The sequence below is a fragment of the Lissotriton helveticus genome, chromosome 3_1, assembly GCF_964261635.1.
Source record: "Lissotriton helveticus chromosome 3_1, aLisHel1.1, whole genome shotgun sequence".
In the NCBI taxonomy this organism is placed as follows: domain Eukaryota; kingdom Metazoa; phylum Chordata; class Amphibia; order Caudata; family Salamandridae; genus Lissotriton; species Lissotriton helveticus.
This window is the reverse complement of record NC_136061.1, coordinates 1404952293-1404966342: the sequence shown is the minus strand read 5'-3', so window position 1 is coordinate 1404966342 and position 14050 is coordinate 1404952293. Positions and strand designations below refer to the sequence as shown.

At 42.5% G+C, this 14050-nt stretch overlaps 1 protein-coding gene across 1 annotated transcript in view; it reads left to right on the top strand.

Annotated features, from left to right (window-relative positions):
* Positions 1-14050, top strand: part of MUC13 (mucin 13, cell surface associated) — a 774931-nt gene that overhangs the window by 266521 nt on the left and 494360 nt on the right. The window contains exon 6 of the mRNA XM_078682060.1: positions 1574-1699. Within this exon, the coding sequence (XP_078538186.1) occupies positions 1574-1699 (126 nt within the window). The remainder of the gene's footprint in view (positions 1-1573; positions 1700-14050) is intronic.

The following is a 14050-nucleotide window of genomic DNA, read 5'->3' as shown; positions in this document are numbered from 1 at the left end:
GGCAGTTAAATCCATATGGCAGTTCATTTCATTCAGGAGCGAAGAGCCACGCGCACAGAGTGAGTGAAAGAGGAAACTGTGACATTGTTACTATGTGGCAAGTAACTAGACGTGTCTCATGCATTGTTAAACAAGCTCTCGGCATTGCATGGCGGGGGAGCGGATTCCTTTGAAGTCTGATGCTGAGGCTCACAGGCTGCCAAATGGTGTGTGATGTGCACGCGCCCGGCTCACATGCACTGTAGGCAATCCGCCTTTGGGTGCATTTTTCAGAGCTCTTACTTTAATCTCGCCAAGCATCCCTAACGAGATGACTTAGGCGAGACTTAAAAATGAATGTGTCCTCATGTAACGCAACTGGTGCTATGTAAAGTGCTCTGATACCCGATACCTTCGGGTCAAGTTTGCGCTATATAAAACTCTGTAAAAAAAAATGTGTCACCTAATTCAAGAAATGCCCAGGAACCACTAACCCAAGTTGGCCACTTTGGCCAGAAGTAGTTGACTATCAGGTGAAAATAGCTGACTCCCCGGGTGATAGGGAGGACATCCCGGTTTTCCCTAAGTCTAATGTTGAATGGAACTGTATTTAAACTCTGGTTCTATTACTCTTACAAGAATGCTTCAGAGCACTGGAACACTGAATGAGACCAAGCCAGGCAGTATTACAAATATGCAGATTACTAAACATAGCTCTTCCAGCCTGGATAAAATGTAGGACAGGGATGTCAAGCCAAACGGAGAACACTGGGACTTCTGGGTGACAATCCACAAAATTACCAAAACTAGGTTATGTTCCTTTCCAAACATGGGTTAGCATAGTAATTGCAATGAGTATTTTTTCATCCAAAATGTGCGCCTGCTAAACAAAACAAATGCATTAGAGCTAATAACACCCATAACAAAATAATTGCTTGTTAACCCCAGAGACCAATGTAAGTATGTTTGCATTTGTTCCTACCTATTGAAATGGACACAAGGATAGCTTCAACCAAAATAATTTGACTGAAGCAGGGAATGCGAATTCAGGGAAATATGACTCTGTCACCTTCGGGACGTCCGAACATATTCTAAATAACTTTCGCCATGTTAAAAGGATTCCTTCTGTTATTTAAATAATAATAATGTGCTACTCATTATTTGCAGCTGAAAAGATCTTTCAAAAAATATGCAAATTCTGCATTCTTCCATGCATTGTTTGAGTTTCTGTCAACTATCTGCTAAACGCTCTTGTGTTTTAAGATTTTCCATTTTTTGTAAATCACTAACGATTTTCCTGCACATGACTTTGAGAGCATGCCAGGGTCATATCCTTTTGTGTTTGAATTAGGTCCACGTAAGCAATTGGACATATATTAGTTATGTAGAATTAATGTCATAGATAACACCACATGACGCTTGAATGGAGTTACCTTGATTTCTGTTTTGCACTCTTATAAAAAAAATAATGAAATCGTTTTTATACAAAACAAATTTATCAGTTGCGGCTCATCAAATATCCTGTATTCAGACATAAACACAGCCTTGAGTTGCACTTCCAAGTTGTAATAAAACATATTTCTTCCCAAACCAGGTGATTTCTGTAGCATTGGACCCTGTGTAACGGACGCAGCTACCTGCATAAACATAAAAAGAGGGCGTGTCTGTCGATGTCCGTTTGGCTATTATTATAACTCTGATACGAAAATGTGTTCTCAAGGTAAGACAGTACCAGTACATCAAGCATTGTAACACACACACTCGCACACTTGATACAGATACAAAGAAAATGCTTTGTGTGTAAAAAAGTATGTGATAAAATAACTAAATATTTAATGGCAAAATATTGTAATAAATGATTTTTTACTCCTAGGTACTCTCTTAATTTGAATCAAGTTAGAATATAAAATATGGCTACAAGCAAACAGGATAACTAGGCCCATGCATGCTGTAGAAGTATGTGTCTGTTCACAAAGGTAAATATACAGGTGTAAATTTACTCATGGGTAAATCTACCACTGCACCTAGTAGTAACACTTCATTGCTATTCACCATTTCCAAGTGTACACTTACTCCTAGGAGCAGGCAGACATATCTCCAGACCCTGATGGAACCTCTTACACACTTGGATTTAAGAGTGTAACGTTACTGCTCGTAAACTTTCACATATTGGCAGAAACCTCCACCAATATGGCAGCGATCTCCCTGTGGAAAGTATAGGGAAAATAATTTAAGTTTACTAATATTTTACAACCATTTTAAATATTTTAATGTACAATATTACTGTAAAATCATTTTATATATTTCCCTGCTTTTAATGTGAATCCAACCTGATTAACCTCAGCATATTCACGGTTCAGTAAATAATGTAATGCCAACTTTATTTTTACATACTTTTTGTAAGGAAATTGAATTACTCTCTGGGGACTATCTTCTGTATGAGCATTTTAGTGCATCGATTTTTCACTTTTTATCATTGGGTATAGTAAATCTTGCAAACAGTTTACATCAACGACTACGTTACAACTCCGAAAAATACAGCAGATCACAACCAAAGTGTGGGAAGCACTTTGGCTTTCCAGCATGAATGTTTGACATCATTTATGGCTGGCATACACCTGTTTTACTTCTAAAATGTCGTATCCTTTAGTTCAGCTTATGTTGGTGAAAAGGGTACATTGTGGCCATTTACAAGAGAAAACTGTACATGGAAAAAAATCCATCTCTGAATCTTTTCCATCTCATAATTGCAATAGACATAGACAATTCAAGCTTTTATTTTCCATGGTCACTCAGAACCCATCAACCCATCAATGAAAATCATCAGTGTTGTTGATGCCTAACATAGGAACAAAAACATTCACACTGTACAGACAACTGTGCATTCCTGCCTCTTCTTTAACTCTTCTGGCTTACCAAATTTCTCAAATTGGTTTCAATAACATTAAGACCACAGAGGGGCCCTATGCTACCAATAGATAACTGGCCAATGCTGCGTTGTGAAAGCGCACAGTGTATCCCCACAAATAATGCAAAGTTGTTCCTGCACCATCAGAACTTTGAATTGAATCCAAAAAGTCACAGGAATGCCTTATTGATTCTTAAAGTCAAAGGCTGTAGGATCATTCAATTTTACTTTAATCCATTGCATTAAAATCAAAAAACATCTAACATTATTTTGCACTTGCAATAGGTCTCGCATTAGGAAAGTTTGAGCTACTGGTATTGTAAATGACACATTTTTTATTTATGTGCTGGTTTTGAAAATAATGAAATTAATAGCTTTGTCATTTACAATGCCAATAGTTTTAACTTTCACAAATGTGACACCTATAGCATTTGTAATGTAATATGTGTTGTATTTACGTGACTTAGATGTATTGATATTACAAAAAACAATGGCTTTTATTTTTTTTAAATAATTAAAACTTAAATAAAAGCTATTGTAATTTATAATGGCAATAGCTTAAACTTTTTTAAATAACTTTTGTGAAGATTATGTTCAGTGTATTTTATTGTGACGAAAATGCAAGAACAGAAGTGAAATATTAACATCTTTTTGTGCAATTTGTACTAAAGATTGAAACATTGAGAAAACATATTTGAACAAGTTGTTGTTGAATGGTTGCAGAGATTGATGCTGTGGTGGCGCTGAGTGATGTTGTGGTGGCGACGAGTGATGCTTTGGCGTTCAGTGATGCTGTGGTAACGCATAGTGATGTTGTGGTGCCCCTGAGTGATGCTCTGGTGGTGCTGAGTGATGCTGTGGTGATACGATAGATAGATAGAGTGAGTCCGATAGATAGATAGAGGGAGGGCGATAGATAGATAGAGTGAGGGCGATAGATAGATAGAGTGAGGGCGATAGATAGATAGAGTGAGAGTGATAGATAGAGTGAGGGCGATAGATTGAGTGAGAGCGATAGATAGAGTGAGGGCGATAGAGAGATAGAGTGAGGGCGATAGATAGATAGAGTGAGGACGATAGATAGATAGAGTGAGGGCGATAGATAGAGTGGGGCGATAGATAGATAGAGTGAGGGCGATAGATAGATAGAGTCAGTGCGATAGATAGATAGAGTGAAGGCGATAGATAGAGTGAGGGTGATAGATAGAGTGAGGGTGATAGATAGAGTGAGGGCGATAGATAGATAGAGTGAGGGCGATAGATAGAGTGAGGGTGATAGATAGATAGAGCGAGGGCGATAGATAGATAGAGTGAGGACGATAGATAGATAGAGTGAGGGCGATAGATAGAGTAGGGCGATAGATAGATAGAGTGAGGGCAATAGATAGATAGATAGATAGATAGATAGATAGATAGATAGATAGATAGATAGATAGAGGGCGCTAGATAGAGTGAGGGCGATAGATAGATAGAGTGAGGGCGATAGATAGATAGAGTGAGGGCAATAGATAGATAGATAGATAGATAGATAGATAGATAGATAGATAGATAGATAGATAGATAGATAGATAGATAGATAGATAGATAGAGTGAGGGCGATAGATAGATAGAATGAGGGCGATAGATAGATAGATAGATAGATAGATAGATAGATAGATAGATAGATAGATAGATAGATAGATAGATAGATAGATAGATAGATAGATAGATAGATAGAGTGAGGGCGCTAGATAGAGTGAGGGCTATAGATAGATAGAGTAAGGGCGATAGATAGATAGATAGATAGATAGATAGATAGATAGATAGATAGATAGATAGATAGATAGATAGATAGATAGATAGATAGATAGATAGATAGATAGATAGATAGATAGATAGATAGATAGAGTGAGGGTGATAGATAGATAGAATGAGGTGATAGATAGATAGATAGATAGATAGATAGATAGATAGATAGATAGATAGATAGATAGATAGATAGATAGATAGATAGATAGATAGATAGATAGATAGATAGATAGATAGATAGATAGATAGATAGATAGATAGATAGATAGATAGAGTGAGGGGGATAGATAGAGTGAGGGCGATAGATAGATAGGTAGATAGATAGAGTGAGGGAGATGGATAGATAGATAAATAGAGGAAGGGCGATAGAGTGAGGGCGACAGATAGATAGAGTGAGTGTGACAGATAGAGTGAGGGCGATAGATAGATAGATAGATAGATAGATAGATAGATAGATAGATAGATAGATAGATAGATAGATAGATAGATAGATAGATAGATAGATAGATAGATAGATAAAGTGAGGGGGATAGATAGAGTGAGGGTGATAGATAGATAGGTAGATAGATAGAGTGAGGGAGATGGATAGATAGATAAATAGAGGAAGGGCGATAGAGTGAGGGCGACAGATAGATAGAGTGAGTGTGACAGATAGAGTGAGGGCGATAGATAGATAGATAGATAGATAGATAGATAGATAGATAGATAGATAGATAGATAGATAGATAGATAGATAGATAGATAGATAGAGTGAGGACGATAGATAGATAGATAGAATGAGGGCGATAGATAGATAGATAGATAGATAGATAGATAGATAGATAGATAGATAGATAGATAGATAGATAGATAAGATAGATAGATAGATAGATAGATAGATAGATAGATAGATAGATAGATAGATAGATAGATAGATAGATAGATAGATAGATAGATGAGAGGGCGCTAGATAGAGTGAGGGCTATAGATAGATAGAGTGAGGGCGATAGATAGATAGATAGATAGATAGATAGATAGATAGATAGATAGATAGATAGATAGATAGATAGATAGATAGAGTGAGTGAGGGATAGATAGAGTGAGGGTGATAGATAGATAGGTAGATAGATAGAGTGAGGGAGATGGATAGATAGATAAATAGAGGAAGGGCAGGGCGATAGAGTGAGGGCGACAGATAGATAGAGTGAGTGTGACAGATAGAGTGAGGGCGATAGATAGATAGATAGATAGATAGATAGATAGATAGATAGATAGATAGATAGATAGATAGATAGATAGATAGATAGATAGATAGATAGATAGAGTGAGGACGATAGATAGATAGATAGAATGAGGGTGATAGATAGATAGATAGATAGATAGATAGATAGATAGATAGATAGATAGATAGATAGATAGATAGATAGATAGATAGATAGATAGATAGATAGATAGATAGATCGATAGATAGAGTGAGGGCAATAGATAGAGTAAGGGCGATTGATATATAGATAGAGTGAGGGCGATAGATAGGTAGATAGATAGAGTGAGGGAGATAGATGGATAGATAAATAGAGGGAGGGCGATAGATAGAGTGAGGGCGACAGATAGATAGAGTGAGTGTGACAGATAGAGTGAGGGCAATAGATAGAGTGAGTTGGCCTCGTGGTGGACGTGGTGGTGGCTAGGGTGGTAGTGGTGGACGTGGTGGTGGTGGTGGACATGGTGATGGTGGACATGGTGGTGGTGTAGGGGGTGGTGGTGGGCGTGGTGGTGGTGGACGTGGTGGTGGGTGTGGTGGACGTGGTGGTGGTGGAGGACGTGGTGGACATGGTGGTGCGGGACGTAGTGATGGTGGATGTGGTGGTGTGGGACATGGTGGTGAAGGAGGTGGTTGAGGAGGTGGTGGTGGGTGTGGTGGTGGATGTGGTGGTGTTGGTGGTGGATATGGTTGTGGTGGTGGATGCGGTGGTGGTGGATGTTGTGGACATGGTGGTGGTGGACACGGTGGACGTGGTAGTGGTGGACGTGATGGTGGTGGACGTGGTGGTGGTGGATGTTGTGGTGGTGGTGGAAGTGGTGGTGGTGGTGGACGTGGTGGTGGGAGATGTAGTGGTGGACTTGGTGGTGGACTTGGTTGTGGACGTGGTGGTGGGCGTGGTGGTGGTGGTGGTAGTGGATGTGGTGGTGGTGGAGGTAGACATGGTGGTGGACCTAGTAGTGGCCTCATGGTGGATGTGGTGGTTGCCGTGGTGGACATGGTGGTGGTGGACGTGGTGGTGGATGTGGTGGACATGGTGGTGGTGGACAAGGTGGTGGTGGTAGTGGTGGTGGACGTGGTGGTGGTGGTGGAGGTGGGTGCGGTGGTGGTGGATGTGGTTGTGGTGGACATGGTGGTGGTGGACGTAGTGGTGGTGGACATAGTGGTGGTATATGTACTGGTGGTGGACGTACTGGTGGTGGACGTGGTGGTGGTGGATGTGGTGGTGGAGGAGGAAGTGGCTGTGGACGTGGTGGACGTGGTGGGGTGGACGTGGTGGATGTGGTGGTGGATGTGGTGGTGGTGGACGCAGTGGTGGTGGACATGGTGGTGGTGGTGGACGTGGTAGTGGTGGACGTGGTAGTGGTGGATGTGGTAGTGGTGAACATGATAGTGGTGGATGTGGTGGTGTTGGTGGTGGACATGTTGGTTGTGGTCATGGTGGTGGTGGATGTAGTGTTGGTGGACATGGTGGTGGTGTTGGACGTGGTGGTGGTGGATGTGGTAGTGGTGGACGTGGTAGTGGTAGACGTGGTGGTGGTGGTGGACGTGGTGGTGGTGTTGGACGTGGTGGTGATGAATGTGGTGGTGGTGGACGTGGTAGTTGTGGACATGGTGGTGATGGACTTGGTGGTGGTGGAGGACGTGATGGTGGTGGTGGATGTGGTGGCGGTGGTAGTGGTGGTGGACGTGGTGGAGGTGGGTGTGTGGTGGTGGTGGACATGGTGGTGGTGGACATGGTGGTGGTGGACATGGTGTTGCTGGACGTAGTGGTGGTGGATGTGGTGGTGGTGGTGGTGGATGTGGTGGTGGTGGATGTGGTGGTGGACGTGGTGGTGGTGGGTGTGGTGGTGGTGGACGTGGTGGTTGTGTCCATGGTGGTGATGGTGTGCGCTTACCCACAGTGGTAGACGTGGTTGATGTGGTGGTTGTGGTCATGGTGGTGACGGTGTGCGCTTACTCACAGCTTCGATTTCCGTGCAGCGGGCACACAGCCGAGGTGATCTGTGCGCATGGAAGGAAATGAGTGAACTGGGGAAATAATTAGGATTCAGTAGGTCCTCGGGTCAACTCGCTAGTGCACCTGCTGCGCCAAATGGAAGCTAGGCCCCAACACTGGAAGAAAGCTGCAAGGAGCCTGCTTCCAGGCACACAGGTGTGCACTGTGCACCATGAAGATCACAGGTACAAACCGAGGTGAACTAGACTCCTATGCATAGCTGAGAGGCAGCGACTCGGATTGCAAATGTTCCCCTACTTTGAGAAGCGAGATCCCCAGAGACCAGCCCTAGGTGTGCCACAGAGCCCATGCCAGAGTGACTGTGCACACACCGCCTGCTCATGGGTCACGGGGCATTGTTCTGCCCTTTAAATGGTGTGTATTAGAAGTTAATAGTTCATTATATTTTAAGAGCCTCTTAATGTTCCGTTCGGTGACCGGCGCATTCCAGTACCTTAATGAGTCGAGAGCCTGCCTCAGGGCACACGAGGGCCAGAGACACGGGCAGAAAGGGATATAGTGGGAAGAAAAAACGATCAGGGGGTGGGCAAAAGAAAGGAAGAAAAGAGAATCAGGGAGGAAAAGTGACGTGAAAAAAGAAAAAATGGCGCAAAAGAGAAGATAAATGGGGTTTGTTAGGGACGAAGGCCAGAAGAGGAAAAACAAACGAGCATGGAAAGATAACAAACAGGGGGTGGAATAAAAAAACAGCGCAATAAAGAGCGAGGGGCTGGAGGAGATCCAGAAGTTGAGATAACGGGGACGGACGCATGTAGAAAACAGAAGAAAAGGTGGGTTAGGGAGAGAAGGGGTTTAAGAGAGGGACAGAAAGCAAAAGAAGGGAGAGGATGGTAGAGGGGAATAGAGAGAGATGCTATACAGAGGGAAGAGAACCGGGGAAAGCAGGTAGTACGAGTAGCAGAGAGGGAGTAAAACGGAAAAAGCTCTCGGCATTGCATGGCGGGGGCGGGGGCGAGGGAGCGGATTCTTTTGAAGTCTGATGCTGAGGCTCACAGGCTGCCAAATGGTGTGCGATGTGCACCCGCCCCGGCTTACGTGCACTGTAGGCAATCCGCCTTTGGGTGCATTTTTAAGAGCCCTTACTTTAATCTCGCCAAGCATCCCTAACAGGATGGCTTAGACGAGACCTAAAAAAGGCCACTCCAGTCTATCCATATATGACTCTTGCTTTGGGTGTCTGTAGAGTGCATCACCTCTGGTTTCCTCTTCGTGAAGATGATGTTTAAGGACAGAGATCTCCCCCAAAAAAACACATTTCATTATGGGTTTTATGGTAGCCTGACTCCTCCAACAGTAATTAATCCCTCCCCTGTACATGGTCACCTTACATGAATATATAGTTTTAGAGGAGTATGTCCTGCTGACAATTTTAAGGCCATAACATCTTTTATTACAGCAAGGCCAGGTTGGTAGTGGTAAAGGCTATGAACGGACCGACGTATCTTAGTATTGACTATTTGACCAAATTAAACAAGCCTAATTTATGTTATAAGTTAATGCACGTTTACCTAAGTGCCCAGATCCATTATTCTTTGCAGAGGATTACAATTTCCTGCTGAATCCATCCATGACCAAATATTGTAAACATAACCATATAAAACAATCTAGTATGAGATCATTTAGAAGTTCACAGGATTGGTATTTTGAGACTGGCTAGTTATGGTGTTAGAAATACCCTTGTAAAAAGGCAAAACCATTTTTTTCAAGCAGACATATCTGTGAAGGCTTGATAATTATTTATGTTCCCACTTCTTAATATAATTATTATTATTAAACAACATTTATTGAGCGCATAGCTACCCGAAGGCATCCCAGCGCTAGCAGCAAGACAGAGAGGAGCTAAGTGGTTTAGAGAGTAGCATTTGAGAACAGCAATGTTTTGAGGAGCTTTCTAAAAGGGAGATGACGAGACTCTGACCGAAGATGTACAGGAAGAGTATTCCAGAGTCTGGCTACGTTGTATATGAAGGACTTTCCTCCACATCTCACCCTTTTAACTTTGGGGATTTGTGCCAAATTTAAATTAGCCACGCATAGACATTTCATGGGGTAATAGAAGGCGATGAGAGGCTCATTGATGGATTGGCCATTCCCCCATAAGGTGTTGTGGGCTATGCACAGAGATTTGAACTTTATTCGATCTGAGATTGGATGCCAATGTAAGGTCTTCAAGGCTGGCTTAGCTGACAAAGTTTTGGGCGTACCAAGTAGAAGCTGAACGTCATAGTTCTGAACGACTTGAAGTTTCATTATCGTTGAGTTAGGAGCTCCCAAATAAAGGGAGTTCCCATAGTCCAATCGAGAGAGAACCAAGGCCTGGACCATGATTCTTCTTGCTCCAATGGAAAGGAGGGGATGGAGTTTTTGCAGGAGTGTGAGAATGCCATAGCAGGCCCCTGCCAGCATCCCTTCGTGGTGGTCGAATTTAAAGGATTTATCCAGCCAAACACCTAGGCTTTTGATGTTAGTATTGGGAGAGGGAGCAGGGCAAAGGCAGGTTGCCCAAGCTAGTTTAGGATCCATACTTGAAGAGTTGGCCACGAGCATTAGCTCTGTTTTTCCTCCGTTAAGTTTAAGACAGGAGTGGTCCATCCATGATGCCACTTTCTCTAAGCAAGTTTCCAGGTCAGATGGAGTGCATTGGTGGTGGTTGAGAGCAACCACCAACTGTGTATCGCCGGCATATGTCAAAATTGTGATCCTGTATGGCAAAATAATGTCTGCGAAGGGTTTCCTTTATACATTGAATAGTGGAGGGCTCAGGGATGAGCCCTGAGGCACTCCACAGCTGAGCGATAGGCTCTTAGATACAGAATCTCCTGCAAATACCTGGAATGATCTACCATATAAGTAGGACCTGAGCCAGGTAATAGCACGAACAGAAACTCCGAACTTGCTACGTCTGTTTAAGAGAATGTCTGAATTGACTGTGTTGAATGCATAGCTCAGATTGAGGAGGAGGATGGCTACTGCTCCTCCCCGATCAAGAGTTCTCTTGGATTCTTCAACCACAGGCAGCAGAGCTGTTTCTGTTCCATGTTGAGGATGGAACCCCATCTGTGAGTAGTGTAGGAGTTTGTGAGATTCTAGGAAATTGGAGAGGATTGTGTTGATGTATTTCTCTAGGATCTTACAGATCCCAGGGAGCAAGGACATAGGGCGGTAGTTACCCAAGACATCAGGGATTAGGCTAAGCTTTTTAAGTAGAGCTTTCACTATAGCATGCTTCCAGGGGGTGGCACTAAGCCAGAAGAAATAGATAGGTTTATCACCTCTAACATAACTGGAAGCACTACTTTGACTTTGCGTAGGAAGTGTTGGGATGCTGGGCCGAGAGGTGAGCCAGATTTTATTTGTGAAAAATTGCCAATTGAGAATCCAAATTCATGGCGGGAAATTCCTCCAGTGCCTGTTCAGTGCAGGGAAGTAACCTCTACCATGCCCCAAATCCATTGCGGACTGTCATATGAGGGTCTGTAACATGACTGTACCTCACCCTAGGTTGCCTCCCCTCCCCCCCCGACCTGAGGAAGACCCACCTGCAGAGGATATAAATTACTCTCATTGCACCAGGGTCGAAACATCAACACTCTTCCCCAGTGGACCTGTACCTGATATCATCCCAGCCCTGCCTTTTCACTGATGAATGTTCTCTGTGCGTCATCAGAAAATCATGAAATGAATATTTGTATATCCATAAGGGACAGGCCTATCTGTGAAACTGGTGCCACTATGAACCACAACCAGTTTTACTAAGGATCCCAGAAAGTGTAATTGATTGGTTTTTGAAACTGCCTTTTGGATTCCCCTCCTTTATATCTGTCCTACCTCACGAGCACTTTCCTTTTTCACACTCCCCTTGGAGCAACCTCTTTATCTATTTGGAGCATTGAATATGGTGATCTGTTATAAAAGTAACTAAATAATAGCAGTTACTATTGGAGTGCCTTTGTATCTTTTGATGATATACTTGTTTGCATTGTAAAGAAAATGGTGGGACATTAATGATACAATGCTAATTCTATATGTGCAGGATGCCCTTTGACTAATGAATGTTTTTCATAACTAAATTGTAGCTTTAAAGAAATCTAGGACCATTGTTTCCTATACTAGTGAAGGGAGGGGACTTCTCAATTGCTAAAGGGTCAGTGAGGCATGTGGAGCCAGGAATTGCATTATAGATGTCTTGAATTTTTCCGCAGAAAAAGTCAGCAAGTTCATTCCAGCGGGCAGATGAGACAATTTTCTGTGAGTCTGAGGGTGAAAGCTCTAGGAGGTTCTTTGCAAAGCCGAAGATTTCCCCGGGAGTGTTGGCTGCTGAGTTAATTTTTCCTTCATAAAGTGCTTGTCATTTCTTTATTTCCAGTTGGTAGGGTTTTATAGATTCTCTATATTTTAGTTTATGTGATTCATTGTAAACTATCCTCCATTTCCTCTACAGTCTCTATTGCAGATTTGTTTTAGTAATCAGAGTTAAGATAAGTACCATGGTGACATTCTCTTTCCCACTTTTTTGTAGCTAATATTAACAGGGATGACTGTGTCGAGTGAGGACTCTATCCAGTGAGTAAAGTTTTTCAAGGCTACAATAGGGCCTAATTTAGGCTTAGAGTTTTCAAGAGCAGTGATCCAGGAATCTACAGAAAGCTTTGACCATGGACGGTTTCTCCTTTTAATGGGATCAGTGGTGGTAAGTTGAGATAGCGACTTCAGTGAAATGGGAATTAAAAAATGATCAGACCAAAGCACAGGAATAGGATCGCCCACTGACAGTTCATCATTGTTGGAGAAAACAGGGTCTAAGGTGTGGCCTTCCTTGTGTGTATGGCCATTCACTTTGTGTGAGAGCTGAGCGGCTGATAGGTCTAGGGAAAGATTTGAGGCCTCTGTATTATTTGAATCATCAAAGTGTAGATCCCCCAGAAGAGTGATATTAGGGGAAGAGTTTACTAGAGTAGCCGATATTTCAGGGAAAGAGTTAAGAAATTGTCCACAGACACCTGCACAGCGAGAAATTAGAATTCCTGAGAAAGTCTGGGTGGTGGAGAGTAGAATAGAGAAAAATAGATTTTCACAACCCAGGACAAGATTAGGCTCGATACGACATTTGAAGGAGTTTTTAAAAATGATGGCAATACCTCCACCTTTCCTCGTTTCACGGTCTTTCCTCTGAATATTATAGCCTGGGGAGGAGGGTTTAGATCAGGTCAGGTTCAGACTCCTTATGGAGCCAGGTTTCTGTTAGAAATAGCACATCTGGTTGTTCATCCTCTAAAAAGATGTTAAGTTCAGCTGAGTGTTTTGGTAATGATCCACAGTTGAATAAAAACATTTTATAAGTATAAGGTGACTGTGGGTTTGGCAACATCTTCAGTGCGGAGTGCAGCCGGAAGCAGCACTGAGTACATCGGGAGTCGCCATTCAATAAGTACATGGAGTGTCAACAATTATCTTCACACTGGCTTCTTAACTTTAATAGTTGAGATGAGGTGGAGGCATAGGAGCAAGCCTAAAAGGTCAAGGTCTAAAATTCTGGCACAGTAGCAGGCACATTTCCCATGAGTTACTTGTTTTCTTTTCTTTCAGGGTCCTCCCAGGGTGTTAGACAGTCATGGTGGGCCTTTAGAAGAGTTCTTCTGGGCAGCTCTCCATTTAGGGCATTCCACATGAAAAAAAAAAAATCCCAGTAATGAGGACTTAGTGAACCATTGTGATCTCTGGGATATGTTTAAAGCTGTACTGAGAGGGTCTGCTGATTTTTAGAAAACATTTTAAAATATGGCCCTTCTCGCTCCCTCTATAGTTTCTGGTTTTGGCCTTTAGCAGTACATAATTTTGCAGACGTCAGCGACAACACACCCTCGGGCATACGTCCCGCTTTACAAAATATAAAAATATCAAATATCACATGTTTAGATTATACCTGAAAGGGACCAGTGTGAATTAAGGGAAATCTTGCATCTGGGCGCATCAATGAGCACTCACATGCAGTATAAAGCAATTATCCGTAGACTATAAATAATGAAAGCAGAATCTTACATATATTACAGAAGCATGCTTTTTCTGGAATTCACATGGCAATTGAGACATTATGAGCCTGCTCACAAGGCTTCCA